The sequence below is a fragment of the Cardiocondyla obscurior genome, linkage group LG22 (genome assembly GCF_019399895.1).
Source record: "Cardiocondyla obscurior isolate alpha-2009 linkage group LG22, Cobs3.1, whole genome shotgun sequence".
Classification (NCBI taxonomy): Eukaryota; Metazoa; Arthropoda; class Insecta; order Hymenoptera; family Formicidae; genus Cardiocondyla; species Cardiocondyla obscurior.
In genome coordinates, this window is record NC_091885.1 from 4,280,228 (window position 1) to 4,300,480 (window position 20,253).

At 56.1% G+C, this 20,253-nt stretch overlaps 1 protein-coding gene across 1 annotated transcript; it reads left to right on the top strand.

Moving 5' to 3' along the window:
• Positions 1 to 6,808: 6,808 nt before the first annotated feature.
• LOC139110911 (uncharacterized) lies at positions 6,809 to 12,989 on the top strand. The gene is made up of 3 exons (XM_070670874.1): positions 6,809 to 9,581; positions 9,668 to 10,725; positions 10,782 to 12,989. Exons 1-3 carry the CDS (start codon positions 6,809 to 6,811, stop codon positions 12,987 to 12,989), a joined length of 6,039 nt encoding a protein of 2,012 aa, XP_070526975.1.
• The last annotated feature ends 7,264 nt before the right edge of the window (positions 12,990 to 20,253 follow it).

A 20,253-nucleotide genomic window follows, 5' to 3' on the forward strand; every position in this document is an offset into this window, starting at 1 on the left:
TGGCCCTTTCGCTTCTTCAGGCAAACATTGGCCACTCTCGCCCTGCGCAAGATCTGTTCTTGCATACGATGGCCGAGACTGGCAGCACACTAGGAGTGATCTCGGAGCCACACCGCATCCCCGAGAACCACCCATCCTGGATAGAGGACGAGACGAAGACGGTGGCGCTGACGTGGAGGTGGTGGCAAGGAGCACCCCCCTGCGCTCCCATCGGCCGTGGTCGGCATTTCGCCGCGGTACATTGGGGCCCGTTTGCTGTAGTTGGCACATACTTGCCACCATCGGGCTCTTCTACGGAGTACGAAGAATGGTTGGAGGAGATCGGCGTGTGCATCGGCGGACTTCGGCCACTTCCCGTGGTGTTGGCCGGGGACTTCAATGCCTGGTCTACGGCTTGGGGTTCCCGGCTAACAAACAAACGAGGGAAAATCCTCGAGGAATGGGCGGCTTCGTGGGATCTTGTCCTGCTAAATAAAGGCAAGGTCTCGACGTGTATTCGGGCACAGGGGGAGTCTGTGATAGATCTCACATGGGCTTCCCCTGCGGCCGCGAACTTAGTGCGGCAATGGAGGGTGGCTACAGAGCTTGAACATTTGTCAGATCATAGATACATATCTGTAAAGTTCGGGCTTCAAGCCACACCTGCAAGAAATAGAAGACGTCCTTCCGAGTCAAGATGGGCGTCCAAGAAAATCAGAGAGGATGTCTTCAGAGCCTCTCTCGAGGTTTCATGCTGGAGTAGAGAGAGCCAGAACACCCGCTCCGTTACATCAGTCCAGAGCGAGGCTGATTGGTTCATGGAAGAGATCACCAATGCTTGCAACGCTTCCATGCCGAAAGTCCGACGTAACCCTCGGCGCTCCGCCTACTGGTGGAATGAAAACATCGCGGAGTTGCGTCGAGAAGCTACACAGAAGAGGAGAGAAGTCACGCGCTGCCGCGACAAACCTGGCAGACTTGCGGCTTTAGACATTTATAAGGCGGCAAGGAAAGACTTGCGTACGGCAATCCGGAAGGCCAAAACTGAGGCCTGGGAAAGCCTTCTTCAAGACTTAGACGACGACCCGTGGGGGTTGGCGTATAAGATAGTGACGAAGAAGCTAAGAACGCCGGCCCCCTCGGTTACTGAAACTTTGGACCCGACTCTCATCCGTGAAGTGGTGAACTCTTTGTTCCCGGACGCTCCCCGGGGACCAAGGCCCGAAGACTTTACTACTGGCCGGTTTATCAGTCAACGCGAGGAAATTCCGTCACTGGAAGAAGAGGAGTTTGGTGTAGCGGTAAGAAGAAGTCTCAAGGGCAATACTGCGCCAGGCCCTGATGGCATACAAAAGAAGATTCTGTCCCTTGCTCTACCATTAATAGGAGACAAACTCAAGCATCTTCTGGATAGATGCTTAAAAGAACAAGCCTTTCCACAACAGTGGAAGTGCGCTAGACTGGTTCTTCTTAAGAAGAAGGGCAAAGAAGACAACGCACCGTCTTCCTTTCGCCCTATTTGTTTGCTGGACGAGGCAGGGAAACTCTTGGAAAGAGTAATAGCAAACCGCCTCGTTCAGCACTTAAAAGAGGTAGGCCCAAATCTGAGCGCCTCTCAATATGGCTTTCGAGAGGGACTGTCGACAGTAGACGCAATCCTGCGGCTGAGATCTCTCTCAGAGGAAATAACTTCCCAGGGGGGAGTCGCCATGGGCATCTTGATAGACATTTCAAATGCTTTTAACTCCTCCCTGGGAGGCAATAATGGAGGCCCTCCGGCGGCACAGGATTCCAACATATTTACAAGCCGCCGTGAGAGAGTATTTCGTAAACAGGTCCATCACGTACAAGGACCGTGATGGCAACACACGAGAGAAGTTACTGCGCCGCGGGGTACCCCAAGGGTCTGTTCTAGGACCTTTACTATGGAACCTGGGGTACAACGCGGTACTTCACGTCGCTCTACCTCCCGGCTGTCACACTTTATGTTACGCCGATGACACCATAGTGTTAGCCGGAGGAGATAATTGGCAGGAGGCCCGTGCTAGGGCTCAGGTAGCAACTCAAGCTGTTCTAACGGCCATCAGGAAACTTGGCCTAGAGGTGGCGATGAATAAAACGGAGGCCCTGTGGTTCTACAACAAAGCTCAGGGCCCTCCGCCATACAATAAAGTATTCCTGGACTCGGCGGAAGTCATCGTAACACCCACCGTCAAGTATCTAGGACTCCTCATCGATGGACAGTGGGCGTTTCGTGAGCACATCACCACAATTGCTGCAAAGGCCGCATCCAGCGCAACGGCCTTGAGAGGCATTCTCCCTAACTTAGGGGGGCCCAGTGGAGCAGCAAGACAACTATATGCGAACACGGTGCGGTCTATTGTAATGTATGGAGCGCCGGTGTGGGCGAATGACCTGGCATTGTCCAGAAGTGGTCGTACGGCTTTAGAGAAAGCCTTCCATCTGGTCAATGTCAGGTCGGCGCGAGTATACCGCACCGTGTCGCGAGCAGCGGCTGCGGTATTAGCAGGAGTTCCACCATTGGACCTGACAGCGACGGAGCACTCCCGAGTATACGAGGGACTTAGGAAGTTCGAGAGAAAGCACGGTGTACGGCCGACCCCGATCATCAAAAATCGGGTTAGGTTGTATTACCGTGCTAAGACACTTAAGGCGTGGAAAGCGCGTTTACGCGCCCAAGTAAGGGTAGAAGGAGGCCGAGTAGTTGGCGCAGTAGAGCCAATTTTGGAAGAGTGGCTTGCCGTAAAGCGAAGACTCTCCTTCCATGCAGCGCAGGTGGTGTCGGGGCACGGCTGCTTCGCCTCCTACCTGCGTCGTATTGGTAAGGAGGAATCTGTAAGGTGTCATCACTGTGAGGCACCCCGAGACGACGCGCAGCACACCCTAGAAGGATGTCTTGCGTGGCAAGAAGAGAGAGCTGACCTTATCCGGAAGACAGGATGCAACTTATCCCTTCCGGCTATAATGAAGAAGATGGTGGACGACGAGGAGGCATACAAGGCCTTCCATACATTCGCGGGGCGTGTCATGAGTGCCAAGGAGGACGCTGAACGCCAAAGAAGAGGACAGCCGGTGAACTCCACTCCAGGCGTAGGACAGACATCGTCGCAGGGCAATCATGCCCCAACAGGCGTCCATCGTGCGCGCCGGGTTGAGGTAGGGACGGGCGCAAGCCTCCCCTCCTTCCTGGCCCAAACGGTGGCGCCACTCAACTTGTGCGTCGGAGTTCGCGTCTGAACTCCAACAGCACACAGAGATGACAGTAAGGCGGGGGACGAGTCTTCCCCCCGCCAAGTTATAACTCAGCGGGAGGGCGTCTCTCCCTCGCCTCAAGAAGAGCGAGGCCAGGAAATATTAAGAGGCTGGGGAGCCTCTCCCAGTCTCGCCTTCAAAGAAGATAGTTAGTCGCAAGCCAGACGCGACTATTTTAGAGAAGCCGGCCCGCCACACAAATGCGGGCCCTGCCGCTCTAAGTCCAATGAGCGGCAGCGCGGGGGACCCACCCAAGTCATCGGGTGGGTCGGTGCCGGGGAGGTTGAGAAGTATACGCACGTGATTCCTCAACCTCCCCATCAGTCACGGCACCATATGCGGGCAAAAGTGGGGGTTTAGTCGGTAGTGGGCAGCCTCGCGGCATAAGACCTGAGCCCGACATACCCCTCTCCCTTCCCCAGGGGAGAGGGTATGTGTAAAGAGTGCATTCCCCCACTATAAAAAAAAAAAAAAAAAAAGGTTAGGTTAGGTTAGAGCGGCGATAGGTGATGACCTCTCCCTCCCGGCTGTCATCAAAGCCATCACGGAGGGAGAGGCGGAGAAGAAAGCGTTCTTCTCCTTCTGCGAGGCTGTTATCTCGCAGAAGGAGGAGAACGAGAGAGTTCGGCGCGGAGAAGTCGCGCCGGGCCCTCTGTAGGTGGGGACCGGGGTGACAAACTTGTCGTACTGCCGGTGTTAGGCGCATTTGCGCCGAAGTTAGAGTTAAGGGGGACTCTACCCCCACAGGACCCACTATAATCGGCCCTTCTAGGGCCAGTGGGCCGCGCGCCGGTGATAGCCTCCGGGAGGCGGGGGAACCAATAGCTCCCGAAAGGGTGAGGGTTTCTCCGCCTCTCAGCTTGAACCGGCCGCGGCCTGACAGAGGAGGGGGTGGCACACAGACGGCTGGGAACCGTCTGCCGCCCCTCGCCCAGGAGCGGGCGTCGGTGAGAGTGTGGTGGTCCCTCACCGAGAAGTTATTAACATCAGGAAGTGGCCCGGTCCAGTCAACATGACCGGTGCCGGGGCTCCTCCGCCAAAGAGGGGATGTCCCTGGCCAGGCAGAGGCCCCCTTAGTCCAATGGGGGCCCGGCGATGCGCGGGCGGTGCGGAGTTTGCAATACATCCGTAGTTCCGTGCCGCCGCAAATCATTGCCTGCGCGAGGCCACCCGTGTGGTTTTAGGTATTAGCAGCACGTTTGCATAAGACCTGAGTCCCACATAACCCCGGAGTTCCCGCCGGGGTATCCGTAAAAGATTTCCACACGTAAAAAAAAAAAAAAGGTTAGGTTAGGTTGACTCTCAGAGACTCAGAAGGGCACCGGCCCACGCGCCAACCCCACCTCCTCGTGGTGAGAGTCGGTAACTCCGGTACTTCGGAGGCTGACGGGGTCTGGTTCTGGGCGAAGTCCACACACCGGTGTGGAACTTCGGCGGCGGATCGGAGGCAGTAGTAGGTTATAAGTCGTGGCGGAGGTAACGGCAAAGTACTCTTCGAGTATGGCCGGGGCTTTTAGTCCTAAAGCCGAAGCACGACTTGGCCGAAACTGTCCTGCTGAAACTGCCACGCGGCGCTTAGAGCGCTGGCGAGGGAGCTTCACCTTGCATCGGGTGGACTGGTGGCGGAGGAACTTGTAGCTGCATGCAGCTGTAAGTCCCAAAGCTATAAGTCTATACCCGTGACATTTTACCCCTCGGGGTAAATTGTCTTCGGGCACGGGTCGGCTGGGAGCTTCGGCGCCCTGGCAGCGTGACGGCTTCTGGCACGGCCCTGTCCGCTTAGGTAGCTTGGCTCCCGTTTGCAGGAGCCTCAGGCGTAGGCATGACTCAACCGGTGCACCGAGTCAGCCATCGGGCGTTAGTTCTTCGGGTAGGAGGTTCCGCCACATGAGCCACGGCCATAGAGCGGAGCCAGAGGGGGGTTCGAGTCTGCCCCTCGATAATCCGCAGACTTCGCGTCGCGTTCGGGTTCGTGTACTTATTCGCCTAGTGCCCAGTGGCCAGAGCGAATTCAGGAGTCGTGCCTGCTCCTAAATCGCAGGCATCGTTTCTCGCGAGCGGAACACTGGCCGAAGGCTTTTGGCCCGAGGACTAAGACCGCTACAGGGGTCCCATCCTCACCCTGGATAAATAACGGAGGATGGCTAGGGATTAGTTTACCCTTGCATGAAAGGGGTCCGTAGGAGGACGCATTAATGTCGCGCGGCGCCGGGCGGCGCCCCTTCGGGGGAGTTAGGCTGGCAATGCGAGGCATCGAACCGTCCACTGTAGGGTTATGTCTGCCTCAATAATTCCGCAGACATAGACTTCGGGTAGGGTGCATGTGGACGGTCCGAGGACCTGAAGGTCACATGTGCAAACTGGGGTTCGCCTTCCCCACGTATAAAAACACGGAGGCGGGACACGGGAAGGAGACGGTTCATGGCCGACTGTGATACGCCGCTTTGCGGGGGCATAAGTTCGGACATGAAACGTCGAACAGAGGTCCACTTACCCTCTGTATAATAAATCGGAAGTGGGCGGGCCGGGGGTGGTTCGCACTTGGCGAAGCATCTCCGGGAATGGCGTGGCCATCAGTCCGGGGCGCGGTGTCCGTGATCGTCGGGATTCAGCGATGTGGGTATCCCCTGGGGCTCCCCTCTCGCGCCCCCGAACGCACGCGGAGGGTGTCAGGCTCGTAAGGTTGGGCGGTTTACCGTTCCCTTCTGAAAAGAGCCGTGGCGAGAGTGGATACCGCGCCTTGGACTCTTGGTGTCCGTCTAGTGAGGGTCCACCTCCCCTCACTATAATCAATTCGGAGGCCGGTTATTAGTGGCCCGGCGCAGTTGGGGGCACGGGATGTAGACGCTGTAGTATGGTGGCAACGAGTGTCTGTGCTTGCACCCAACCTCAATTAAACCTCAGGGGCCACAGAGGCCGTCCCTTTATTAGGACGGTGTAGATCTGTGGTACGGGACTTGGCGGTCCCGAGGTGCCTGAGCCCGGCGACCACTTCGCCGAGAGGGTGGGTTTTATTCCCCCAAGGTGGTAAGGAAGGTAACCCGGAATGCAAATCCCGGCCGGCTGGGGCCGCAGGGGAATTGGTTTCCCCGCCATGCCACCCGGGGTTGGGTAGGGGCCTCCCGTTCAAGGGGAGAAGATCCCTTTCTGAGGCATTGCACGCGGGTGCTCCCGCAGCCGAGGTTAGGGATTACCTCTACCCGTTTCCGGGGCGTACGTGGTGCGTTCCTGGGGCGGGTACGAGTATACGCACCGGAGTTGCACACCGGGGGTGTGACCCCACGGTCTCCGGGGGCGTAGGGTGTTCCGGCCTGCGGGCTGGGCACCCCAGGGATGACGTAGGGGGTGTTTCGGGCCGCTCGGAAGTTTCCGAGGTGGGCCTGGTCACCCGGGGAGGAGGTTTGACCGCCGCGGGGCCGCTCGGACGTATTCCGAGGCGGGGCTCGCGGCGTGTCTCTGGAAGAAAGAAGGAAGCGGCTAGGTCGGAGTCGGCAGGGCGGGCACCCAATCGGCCTAGGGGAAGGAAAACCCTACACAAACCAACCCTTGATACAACATGAAGATGTCAGACCAAAAGAAGGAAGTTCTACAGCCCCAGAGGATTCGGACCCTCAGGGACCGGCGTGGTGGGAGTACCGTCCCGGCTCCTGCCATGTCGTCATCCAACGACGGGCGATCCAGCGCTTGCCCCGCAGGGGCGCTGGTGGACAATGCGCCTGCGACAAATGAAGCTCGATCTGACCAGGAGGATCGAGGTCTTTCTCTCTCAGAGGGAGAAACGAACAGAAGAGCCGCTCCATGCACGGACACCGATGGAGAATTTCTGAAGCTTCCACGACTTATTGGAATGGAAGTCGTCAAGAAAGCAAGAAGGAAGGTTGGTCCTAAGAGTAGGACAAGACCCAGCGCGGCAACTAAGAAGAACCAGCCGTCGACATCAACGGGTGTTTTTGGCACTATTCGACCAAGTGCAGGTTCTCCTCCGCCAACTGCGCTGACGGAAACCTGCCCAACAACAGCAACGGAGGATGATGCTCGTAGCGCGCCGCAACAATCTTCAGTGGAAGACGCAAGCATGGACGAAAACAGAGACACGGACGTCATCAATTTGGATTCATCTGACGCCACGGACGTCTCTATTCGCACTACTGCGTCTGGAGCGTCTAAGAGATCCAGAAGAAGAAATCGCGAAGTTGACGCTAAAGCCCGCCGTGTGACGGCGCGCACGGACCGTTCTCTCTCTTCCTCGGAGGAGAATTTCTTCGAAGACATGCTCGAAGGAAAGAAGAAGAAACGTGGACGCCCAATAGTAACTGGGAAAGGCGTTGAAATTCTTGCCATCAAAGAAAAGACTAAGGAGCTTGAATCTATCAAGGACGAGATTAGGCTTATGAAGCAAATTGCGGAGGGCGGATACGACCCATCCGACTATAAGGGGAAACGTCGTTCCCAGATGGCAGAGAGGATAGAGCAGGAGTCTGCCGGTTTGCCAGTACAGGCCATGGCGGCAGAGATCCTGCAAACAGCTAAGAAGATAGAGGAGGTTGCTGTAAAATCCAGCAACTTAAAGGGCGGCTTTGTACGCATCTTAAGGGAAGCCGCCCTTAAGATAGAAATAAACGCGGACGCAATGACGCGTAAGGTGTTGCCAATGCAAAGCACGGATGCTCAAGAGGTCGAGCAGTTAAGGGCCGAGGTTAGGCAACTACGCGAAGAATTAGACAGAGTCCGCTCTACTGCGATGACGTCTCCCTTATCTGGGAACAATCAAGTTAGGGACGAACCTATGGAGATGGATACTGGAGCTGAATCAAGCCATGTTCCAGCCCCTCCGTCTGTGACGCTTCCACCCCGGGAGGAGTGGCCACCGGCGATTAGGCCGCCCGTACAAGGCAAATCGCGGATACTTACCGACGACGACGAAGAAACTCTGAAGAGCAAGAATACAACTCTTCGTCGCAAAGCGGCCAATAAGGATAAAGGCCTAGAAGAACTTATTGATGGCAAGCTAGCGGTGTTTGCCAAAATGATGCAGGCCCAAATGAGGGACATGATGTCCACTCTCACGGAGCGACTTTCTCCTCAAGTATCTCCCAACGGAGCCCAAGAAAGCACTTCCATGGTGTCCGGCCTGAGAGACCACACCAAGAAGCACCCGGTTCCCGAAGAGAAAAATAGAGAAGATAAGTCTAAGAAGACGAAGAAGAACAAAGGCCAAGGACCATCAAATGTCTCTCCGCTTGAGAATAACAAGGCTCAGCCTTCTAAGAAGAAGAAGGATGCGCCACCAGCTCCATCGGAAAATCTGCAAACGTGCAGCGGATCGACTAGCAACCCTGTGGAAACGCCGTGGACAAAAGTCCTCGGCAGGAATGCAGCTAGGAAGAATAAACAGGTAATGAAACCTGTTGCCTCAACTTCAGCCCCAGGTACCATCACTAAAGGAGCTCCTGGGATTAAAAGAGGCAAAGTGGAAGGCAAGAAGACTTCCTCATCCAACACCTCGACTAAGAAGAAGAGGAAAAGAAGAAACAGGAGACGCATCCCGAAAACGTCGGCAGTGGTGCTAACATGTCCACAAAAGGACATGCCCAAAATTCTGTCCGAGGCAAGGGACAAGATTAAACTCCCGGACATAGGGATTACCGACGGGATAAAGACCCGCTTTACAGCCACTGGAGCCTTACTTTTAGAAGTTCCAGGAGAGAGCAGCGGTCCCCAAGCAGATGCCCTGGCTGCCCGCTTAAGGGAACTTCTGGTGAATAGAGAGGGCATTAAGATAAACCGCCCTATTAAAATGGCGGAGATACGAGTGCGGAATCTGGAGCCGTCACTCACTGTCCACGAGGTCATTGGTGCCGTGGCAAGCAAGGGAGGCTGCTTAGCCTCTGACATCAAAGCAGGCAGCATAAGAAGCTTCCCAGGTGGACTGGGAAGCCTGTGGATGAGTATTCCTTTGGTGGCCGCCAAAAAAGCCACAGAAGGAAATACACTAAAGGTCGGTTGGACCAAAGTAAAAGTCGACTTGCTAGAGTCACGCCCCCTCAGATGCTATAAGTGCCTGCAGAGGGGGCACGTAGCAGACAAGTGTCCAGAGACACTTGATAGATCCGGCAGGTGTTATCGCTGTGGAGAGCAAGGACACGTTGCCAAGATGTGCAGGGCCCCTCCAAAATGCCCCATCTGCTCGGACCTCAAGAGGAAGGCCAACCATGTACTTGGTAGCGTGCAATGCACGACCCAAATACGGAAGGGAAGAAGAGACGTCGCAGAAGTGGACAACACCAATCCACCGCCCCTTCCGCAACGTGTCAAGAGACCTTTAGCTGGTAAATCCGGCGAAGGGTCAATGGAGATAGATCCCCCGGAGGAGGGGCAGGCCGGATACCTGTAAATGGCCCTACGCCTTATTCAGGCAAACGTCGGGCGTTCCAAGGGCGCCCAGGACCTGCTCCTGCATACGATGGCGGAGCAGAAGATGATCTTCGCAGTAGTAGCCGAGCCGAACTACGTTCCCAAGAATCACCCCTGCTGGACTGGAGACGAGCTAGGATCGGTGGCTCTCACATGGAGATGGATCCTGGCACTCCCTCATGTGCCCCGATAGAACGAGGACAACGTTACGTCGCAGCTAGGTGGGGGCCAACTATCATTGTCGGTACCTATCTTCCGCCTTCAGGTACAATTGAGGAGTACCAGAAATGGCTGGACGACATAGCAGTTTGCATCAGGCGTGTCAGGAACTCACCGATCATTGTGGCGGGTGACTTCAATGCGTGGAGTACAACATGGGGCTCGGCACGAACTAACGCGAGAGGCCGCCTTGTTGAGGCTTGGGCCGCAAGTATGGACTTAGTCCTGTTGAACAGGGGCAACACGTCCACATGTGTCCGCCCGCAGGGAGAGTCGATCATCGACTTGTCGTGGGCATCCCCGGCGGCAGCACGCATAGTGTCTGGTTGGAAGGTGTCTAAGGACATGGAACACCTCTCCGACCATCGGTACATCTTGGTGTCTTTAGCACCTTTAAGATCGATGTCTTATCGATCACGAGAAGGGCGCAGATGGGCGGTACGTAAACTGGATGAGGACGCTTTTCAGGCTTCCATCGCCGCTTCCCTTTTCGCCAGTGACTTGCCACAAGAGGAGGAAGATCCTGAAATCCAGCTTCAATGGGTCACAGAAACTGTCACACGAGCATGTGACATGTCAATGCCGCGAGTCAAGCATCGTTTTCGAAGATCAGCATACTGGTGGTCGGATCAAATAGCGGCGCTACGAAGAGATGCCATTAGGACTAGTAGAAAGGTCACCCGTAGCCGTGACAATCAAGACAGAAGAGCCGAAGCCCTTGCGACTTACAAAGAAGCCAGGAAGACACTGCGGACGGCCATTCGTAAGGCCAAAGAAGAATCGTGGACAGAGTTAATTGAAGCCTTAGACGACGACCCATGGGGTCGAGCGTACAAAATTGTATGCAAGAAACTTAGGCCGATGGCGCCTCCAATTACGGAAGTATTGGCCCTCAGTTTCTCAAAGAGGTCATTGGAAAACTCTTTCCTCCTGATACCCGCGAAGACGGCCGAGTCCACCTTCAATCATCAGATCTGGACTGGAACGCAGCCCTCGAGATAACTGAAGAAGAGTTCCTCCATGCGGCCAAAAGAGGCCTTAGAGGAAATACTGCGCCGGGCCCGGATGGCCTGACTAAAGCTGTTTGGAGGTTAGCCTTGAAAAGTATCCAAGGCCCAATAATCCAGTTATTTAATAGCTGCCTACGACATGGCGCCTTTCCACTTCCGTGGAAAAAAGCGAAGTTAGTCCTGCTGCGTAAACAGGGCAAACCTGAGGACTCCCCTTCGGCATATCGTCCAATTTGTTTACTGGACGAGGCCGGAAAACTCTTCGAGAGGATCATAGTTAATCGCCTCGTCCAGCATCTTTCGAAAGAAGGTACGAACTTCAGCCGAAACCAATTCGGCTTCAGAGCCGGTATATCAACGGTGAACGCCATCACAGCGGTGAGGAATTTTACGGAGGAGCACACTTCCCAGGGGGGAGTCGTGCTCGCGACATCCATAGACGTCTCAAACGCGTTCAACTCCCTTCCCTGGGAAGTCATCAGAGCGGCCCTTAGCCGTCATCAGGTCCCTCAATACTTAAAGGATATACTGGGAAGTTACCTACATAATAGGTACTTTACTTTTACCGATCATAACGGTAAAGTACAAGAAAGGAGTCTACAACGTGGCGTACCTCAGGGCTCGGTCCTCGGCCCTTTCCTTTGGAACATAGGATATGACGCGGTTTTCTCATCGGCACTTCCTCCCCATAGCAAAGTCGTGTGTTACGCGGACGACACACTCATCTTGTCGGGTGGAAGAGATTGGACAGAAGCAAGAGCGAGAGGGGAGATAGCGGCCAGTTCAGTACTCCGCTCCGTTCAGAAGCTTGGCCTTTACGTGGCCCACGAAAAGACGGAGGCCATTGTGTTTTCTGGAAAGACCGGTGGTCCTCAGCCTCCACCTTCTTCACAAATCTTGGTGGGTGCGGCCAGAATCCAGATCGCCCAGAACTTAAAGTACTTGGGCCTCATTTTAGACCATAAATGGTCTTTTGGCCCGCATTTTAAAAGAATTGGGGAGAGAGTTAGGGAGAAGTCCACCTCTCTGCGTGGGATTCTTCCAAATATCGGAGGCCCAAGCAGCGCAGCGAGGCGTTTATATGCGAACACCGTTCGCTCAATCGCCCTATATGCCGCCCCTGTCTGGGCCGAAGACTTAGCGGTGCAAAAGAGTCAGAAGAACTTGGAGGCTGCCTTTCATCAGGTGGCTATCAGGACCGCACGGGCATATAGGACCGTTGCCCGCCCGGCAGCAGCACTCCTGGCTGGCCTTCCACCTGTGGACATCACCGCTGCGGAGTATCATCGAGTATACAAGGATCTACAAATCCTCAAATCTAGGGGGATCACGCCCACAGCTGGGATGAAGAAACGTCTACGCCGGCGACACAGAGTCATAACTGTGGGCCAGTGGAAGGACAGACTCACCGGCCTTCACAACTTCGGCCAGCGTACGCTGTCCGCCATCCTCCCAGTCATGGAGGACTGGGTGGATCGTTGCGGCTGGAAAGGCGTCACATCTTTCTGGACGACGCAAATAATCACGGGCCACGGATGCTTTTCCTCCTATCTACATAGGATCGGGAAAGAGGCATCCACAGCATGTCATCATTGCGATGACAGTATTGACGACGCCCAGCACACTCTTGAAGTGTGCCCGGCATGGACGGAGGAGAGGCAGGTCTTGAGGAACGTGTTGGGACCGGACTTATCCCTGCCTACCATCATCGAGCTTGCGGTGTACGAGGACAACGTCTGGAGAGCCTTCATGGACTTCTGCAGTGCGGTCATGCGTCGCAAGACAGAAGCAGAGAGGGAAAGAGAGCGGCATCCACAGTCCGCTCCATCAAGAAGCAACGCGGGCGGCAATCATCGTGGGACTGGCCAACCCTCGGCCACAACTTCCTGCATGACTCCCGCCCAGGCATTAACGCCACCTGCGAGTACGCGGGTCTTGAGATCAAGACCGCGCCCAAGAGCGCCCACCAGTCGGGCCATCGGTGGAAGAAGTCCGAGGAATAATCCTCCTCTTTCAGCCATCAGCCCAACCGGGCACTACAACGTGTCCTTGAGCCCTTTGGCGTCTAGACCAAGGGCCAGGACACTAAGTTGACACAGTCGGGGAGGACAACATCCCCTCCCCGTAAGTAATAGACATTCCACGGAGAAGTCAAAAGGAGATAAACTCCTCCGAATCAAGGAGTAGAGTAAGAGGCGACCCTAGCGAGAAAACAAACTCGCTAAGAAGAAGCATCCGCCGAGATGCAAGTGCGGAGGGGACCGAGAAGTTATACTTCTGTGCATCCTCGGTCTCCCCTCAAGGAAAACGCACTGGGTCAGAGCCCCGACGGGTTTTAGTGGGTAGTGGGCAGGCCTCGACTAGCGAGCCATAAGACCCGACCCCACATACCCCCAGAGAAAGGGGGATGCGTAAAGAGTGCATTTCCCGTCGTAAAAAAAAAAAAAAAAAAAAAGGTTGACTCTCAGAAGGGCACCGGCCCACGCGCCAACCCCACCTCCTCGTGGTGAGAGTCGGTAACCCGGGGTACTCCCGGAGGCTGACGGGGCTCTGAAGTCCACACACCGGTGTGGAACTTCGGGCGGCGGATCGGAGGCAGTAGTAGGTTATAAGTCGTGGCGGAGGTAACGGCAAAGTACTCTTCGGAGTATGGCCGGGGGCTTTTAGTCCTTAAAGCCGAAGCACGACTTGGCCGAAACTGTCTCTGCTGAAACTGCCACGCGGCGCTTAGAGCGCTGGCGAGGGAGCTTCACTCCCTTGCATCGGGTGGACTGGTGGCGGAGGAACTTGTAGCTGCATGCAGCTGTAAGTCCCAAAGCTATAAGTCTATACCCGTGACATTTTACCCTCGTAAATTGTCTTCGGGCACGGGTCGGCTGGAAGCTTCGGCGCCCTGGCAGCGTGACGGCTTCTGGCACGGCCCTGTCCGCTTAGGTAGCTTGGCTCCCGTTTGCAGGGAGCCTCGGGTAGGCGTAGGCATGACTCGGGAATCCCGGGTGCACCGAGTCAGCCATCGGGCGTTAGTTCTTCGGGTAGGAGGTTCCGCCACATGAGCCACGGCCATAGAGCGGAGCCAGAGGGGGGTTCGAGTCTGCCCCTCGATAATCCGCAGACTTCGCGTCGCGTTCGGGTTCGTGTACTTATTCGCCTAGTGCCCAGTGGCCAGAGCGAATTCAGGGAGTCGTGCCTGCTCCCTAAATCGCAGGCATCGTTTCTCGCGAGCGGAACACTGGCCGAAGGCTTTTGGCCCGAGGACTAAGACCGCTACAGGGGTCCCATCCTCACCCTGGATAAATAACGGAGGATGGCTAGGGATTAGTTTACCCCTTGCATGAAAGGGGTCCGGGTAGGAGGACGCATTAATGTCGCGCGGCGCCGGGCGGTCCCTTCGGGGAGTTAGGCTGGCAATGCGAGGCATCGAACCGTCCACTGTAGGGGTTATGTCTGCCCTCAATAATTCCGCAGACATAGACTTCGGGTAGGGTGCATGTGATCTGACGGTCCGAGGACCTGAAGGTCACATGTGCAAACTGGGGTTCGCCTTCCCCCACGTATAAAAACACGGAGGCGGGACACGGGAAGGAGACGGTTCATGGCCGACTGTGATACGCCGCTTTGCGGGGGCATAAGTTCGGACATGAAACGTCGAACAGAGGTCCACTTACCCTCTGTATAATAAATCGGAAGTGGGCGGGCCGGGGGTGGTTCGCACTTGGCGAAACATCTCCGGGAATGGCGTGGCCATCAGTCCGGGGCGCGATGTCCGTGATCGTCGGGATTCAGCGATGTGGGTATCCCCTGGGGCTCTCGCGCCCCGAACGCACGCGGAGGGTGTCAGGCTCGTAAGGTTGGGCGGTTTACCGTTCCCTTCTGAAAAGAGCCGTGGCGAGAGTGGATACCGCGCCTTGGACTCTTGGTGTCCGTCTAGTGAGGGTCCACCTCCCCTCACTATAATCAATTCGGAGGCCGGTTATTAGTGGCCCGGCGCAGTTGGGGGGGGCACGGGATGTAGAGCCGCTGTAGTATGGTGGCAACGAGTGTCTGGGTGCTTGCACCCAACCTCAATTTGACTCTCAGAAGGGCACCGGCCCACGCGCCAACCCCACCTCCTCGTGGTGAGAGTCGGTAACTCCGGGGTACTCCCGGAGGCTGACGGGCTCTGGCTGGCGAAGTCCACACACCGGTGTGGAACTTCGGGCGGCGGATCGGAGGCAGTAGTAGGTTATAAGTCGTGGCGGAGGTAACGGCAAAGTACTCTTCGGAGTATGGCCGGGGGCTTCTAGTCCTTAAAGCCGAAGCACGACTTGGCCGAAACTGTCTCTGCTGAAACTGCCACGCGGCGCTTAGAGCGCTGGCGGGGAGTCACTCCCTTGCATCGGGTGGACTGGTGGCGGAGGGACTTGTAGCTGCACGCAGCTGTAAGTCCCAAAGCTATAAGTCTATACCCGTGACATTTTACCCCTCGGGGTAAATTGTCTTCGGGCACAGGTCGGCTGGGAGCTTCGGCGCCCTGGCAGCGTGACGGCTTCTGGCACGGCCTTGTCCGCTTAGGTAGCTTGGCTCCCGTTTGCAGGGAGCCTCGGGTAGGCGTAGGCATGACTCGGGAATCCCGGGTGCACCGAGTCAGCCATCGGGCGTTAGTTCTTCGGGTAGGAGGTTCCGCCACATGAGCCACGGCCATAGAGCGGAGCCAGAGGGGGTTCGAGTCTGCCCTCGATAATCCGCAGACTTCGCGTCGCGTTCGGGTTCGTGTACTTATTCGCCTAGTGCCCAGTGGCCAGAGCGAATTCAGGGAGTCGTGCCTGCTCCCTAAATCGCAGGCATCGTTCCTCGCGAGCGGAACACTGGCCGAAGGCCTTTGGCCCGAGGACTAAGACCGCTACAGGGGTCCCATCCTCACCCTGGATAAATAACGGAGGATGGCTAGGGATTAGTTTACCCCTTGCATGAAAGGGGTCCGGGTAGGAGGACGCATTAATGTCGCGCGGCGCCGGGCGGCCCCTTCGGGGGAGTTAGGCTGGCAATGCGAGACATCGAACCGTCCACTGTAGGGGTTATGTCTGCCCCTCAATAATTCCGCAGACATAGACTTCGGGTAGGGTGCATGTGATCTGACGGTCCGAGGACCTGAAGGTCACATGTGCAAACTGGGGTTCGCCTTCCCCCACGTATAAAAACACGGAGGCGGGACACGGGAAGGAGACGGTTCATGGCCGACTGTGATACGCCGCTTTGCGGGGGCACAAGTTCGGACATGAAACGTCGAACAGAGGTCCACTTACCCTCTGTATAATAAATCGGAAGTGGGCGGGCCGGGGGTGGTTCGCACTTGGCGAAGCATCTCCGGGAATGGCGTGGCCATCAGTCCGGGGCGCGGTGTCCGTGATCGTCGGGACTCAGCGATGTGGGTATCCCCTGGGGTCTCCTCTCGCGCCCCGAACGCACGCGGAGGGTGTCAGGCTTGTAAGGTTGGGCGGTATACCGTTCCCTTCCGAAAAGAGCCGTGGCGAGAGTGGATACCGCGCCTTGGACTCTTGGTGTCCGTCTAGTGAGGGTCCACCTCCCCTCACTATAATCAATTCGGAGGCCGGTTATTAGTGGCCCGGCGCAGTTGGGGGGGGCATGGGATGTAGAGCCGCTGTAGTCTGGTGGCAACGAGTGTCTGGGTGCTTGCACCCAACCTCAATTTACCCCCTCGTAGTGCGCCACCTTGTCGTGGTGAGGGGGCTTAAGGGATCGAATCAACGATCCGCTGGGGCAGTACCTGGGACTTAGTCCCGGGGAGGGCCCGGCGGGGAGGTTCGATCCTACTAAGAGCGCACAGTACCTCCCTGGCATTGCACTCCGAGTACATCACGTACTCGAGCCGGGGGAGGTACACCCTCAGGGGCCACAGAGGCCGTCCCTTTATTAGGACGGTGTAGATCTGTGGTTCGGGACTTGGCGTTCCCGAGGGTTCCTGAGCCCGGCGACCACTTCGCCGAGAGGGTGGGTATTATTCCCCCAAGGTGGTAAGGGATGGCGACCCGGAATACAAACGCCCGGCTTGTCAGGGTCGTGAGGGGAGGTCTTCTGACTTCCTCCTGGCAACCTCAGGGGCCACAGAGGCCGTCCCTTTATTAGGACGGTGTAGATCTGTGGTACGGGACTTGGCGGTCCCGAGGTGCCTGAGCCCGGCGACCACTTCGCCGAGAGGGTGGGTTTTATTCCCCCAAGGTGGTAAGGAAGGTAACCCGGAATGCAAATCCCGGCCGGCTGGGGCCGCAGGGGAATTGGTTTCCCGCCACACCCGGGGTTGGGTAGGGGCCTCCCGTTCAAGGGGAGAAGATCCCTTTCTGAGGCATTGCACGCGGGTGCTCCCGCAGCCGAGGTTAGGGATTACCTCTACCCGTTTCCGGGGCGTACGTGGTGCGTTCCTGGGGCGGGTACGAGTATACGCACCGGAGTTGCACACCGGGGGTGTGACCCCACGGTCTCCGGGGGCGTAGGGTGTTCCGGCCTGCGGGCTGGGCACCCCAGGGATGACGTAGGGGGTGTTTCGGGCCGCTCGGAAGTCTCCGAGGTGGGCCTGGTCACTCCGGGAGGAGGTCGTGACCGCCGCGGGGCCGCTCGGACGTATTCTGAGGCGGGGCTCGCGGCGTGTCTCTTGTTAGGAAGAAGTTCGGCTAGGTCGGAGTCGTCAGGGCGGGCACCCAATCGGCCTAGGGGAAGGAAAACCCCAAACAAACCAAGCTTCGATACAACATGAAGATGTCGGACCAAAGGAAAGAAGACCTACAGCCCCAGAGGATTCGGACCCTCAGGGACCGGCGTGGTGGGAGTACCGTCCCGGCTCCTGCCATGTCGTCATCATACGACGGGCAATCCAGCGCTTGCTCCGCAGGGGCGCTGGTGGATACAGCGTCTGCGACGAATACGCAAAGAAACAGGTCCGACTCAGAGGACAGAAGAGAGCGCTTCTTTTCTACAGAGGAAGAAGCAAACAAAAAGACAGCCGCGCTTACTGACACCGATGGCGAGTATATGAAACTCCCACGACTTGTGGACATGCAGGTCGTCAAGCGGGCTAACAAGAAGAAGGCCGGGCCAAGATGCAAAACTGCCAACAGCCCATCGAAGAAGACCCGTCAACCATCGGACTTACCTGTCCTCTTCCACAACGTGAGAGCTCACGCCGGCTCTCCTCCGCCTGCCTCAAGATTAACCGAAGCAAGCGCAGCTACAACAGCAACAGAAGAGGAAGATAGAGGCGCGACGCGATGGACGTCTGTTTCTAACAGAGGTTCCGACATAGAGGACGCGAACACGGAGATTGTCGATCTCTCCTCTAATAACTCCGATGCCTCGGACGCATCTATACGTACCACGGCGTCTGGAGCGTGCAAGAGGACGAAGAAGAAAAGAAGCGGCGACCCGGAAAGGAAGACTCGTCGCTTGAGAGACCACGAGAATCGTTTCTCTTCCTCCGAAGAATATATCTTTGACGAGGAAGTCAAGAAGAAGCGAGGACGCCCCATCGTCACAGGAAAGGGAGTGGCGATCCTTGCAATCAAAGAGAAAAACAACGAGCTCCAAGCAATCAAGGACGAGATCGAGACTATGAAGAGGATCGCAGAGGGAAGCTATGACCCCTCTGAATACAGAGGTAAACGGCGCTCCGAAAAGGTTGAAATGTTGGAGCAAGAATCCGTTGGCTTACCCATACAAGCCATAGCAGCAGAGATACTGCAGACGACTAAGCAGATTGAGGAAGTAGCTGTGAAGTCGAATAATCTCAAGGGCGGCTTCGTTCGCATACTTAGAGATGCGGCCTTGAAGATCGAGGTAAACGCAGACGTCATGACGCGAAAGTCGACACCACCGGACGGCACTAATGCTCAAGAAATTGAGCAGCTAAAAGCGGAGATAGCACAACTGCGAGAAGAATTAAAACAGGCCCGCGACTCCGCGCCTGTTCTCCATCACTCTTCTTCGACTGCCTCCTCAGAGGCAAACAGGAGTACAGAACCCAGTAAAAAGAATGGGACGAACGAAATAATGGACGTAGAGATGGAGGGAGACATGAATGTCAATCAGGCTCCCTCATCAGTAATACTGCCTCCCAGGGAAGAATGGCCACCGGCGATAAGACCATCTCTAAAAGGGAAGACCAGGATTCTCAAGGACGACGACGAAGACATCGCGCCAGGACCTTCGACTCTTCCTCCTCGCCGCAAATCGGCGAATAAAGATGTAGAGGGCCTCATAGATGACAAGCTTGCTGCTTTCTTTAAGATAGTTCAAGCACAAATGAAAGACATGATGTCCACCTTCATCGAGCGACTTTCTCCCCAAGTATCTTCCAACGGGGCCCAAGAAAGCACTTCCATGGTGTCCGGCCAAGAAGACCACACCAAGAAGCACCCGGTTCCCGAAGGTAAACATGGAGAAGATAAGTCTAAGAAGACTAAGAAGAATAAAGGCAAAGGACCTCTCAAAGTCCTTCCGCCTGAGACTAGTAAGGCCCAGCCTTCCAAGAAGAAGATGACTGCGCCACCAGCCCGACCTGTAAATCCGCAAACACTCGGCGGATCGACTAGCAATCCTGGAGAAACGCCGTGGACCAAAGTCCTCGGCAGGAACGCTGCCAAACAGGCCAAGCAGGCAACGAAATCTGTTGCCCCGACTTCAGCCCCAGGCACCTCCGCTAAAGGAGTTCCTGGGAGTAAAGGAGGCAAAGCAGGAAGTAATAAGACTTCCTCAGCTAATACTTCTACTTCAACCAAGAAGAAGAAGAAAAGAAGAAATAGGAGAAGGATCCCGAAGACGTCGGCAGTAGTATTAACATGTCCACAGAAGGACATGCCTAAGATTCTGTCCGAGGCGAGGAACAGAATCAAACTTCCGGACATAGGGATCACTGAAGGAGTAAAGACTCGCTTCACAGCCACTGGAGCTCTACTCTTTGAAGTTCCAGGAGAAAACAGCGGCCCGCAAGCAGATGTCCTGGCTGCCCGCTTAAGAGAACTCATAGGAAATAAAGAGGGCATAAAAGTAAACCGCCCCACTAAAATGGCGGAGATACGAGTGCGGAATTTGGAGCCGTCACTTACTGTCCACGAGGTATGCAACGCCGTGGCAAATAAAGGAGGCTGTTTAACCTCCGACATTAAAGCCGGCGATATAAGAAGCGTCCCAGGTGGACTGGGAAGCCTGTGGTTGAGTATCCCTTTAGTGGCCGCCAAGAAAGCCACGGAAGGAGGTACAATAAAGGTCGGCTGGTCGAAAGTGAGAATCGACCTACTAGAGGCACGCCCTCTCAGGTGCTATAAGTGCCTGCAGAGAGGGCACGTAGCAGACAAGTGTCCAGAGACACTTG

Bases quoted from the DNA above. Each gene is read 5' to 3' on its own strand.
- LOC139110911 (XM_070670874.1), top strand. From the start codon at position 6,809: ATGAAGATGTCAGACCAAAAGAAGGAAGTTCTACAGCCCCAGAGGATT. The intron at 9,582-9,667 runs GTAAATCCGGCG...CGCCTTATTCAG, and splicing joins TGTCAAGAGACCTTTAGCTG to GCAAACGTCGGGCGTTCCAA. The intron at 10,726-10,781 runs GTATGCAAGAAA...ATTGGCCCTCAG, and splicing joins GGGGTCGAGCGTACAAAATT to TTTCTCAAAGAGGTCATTGG.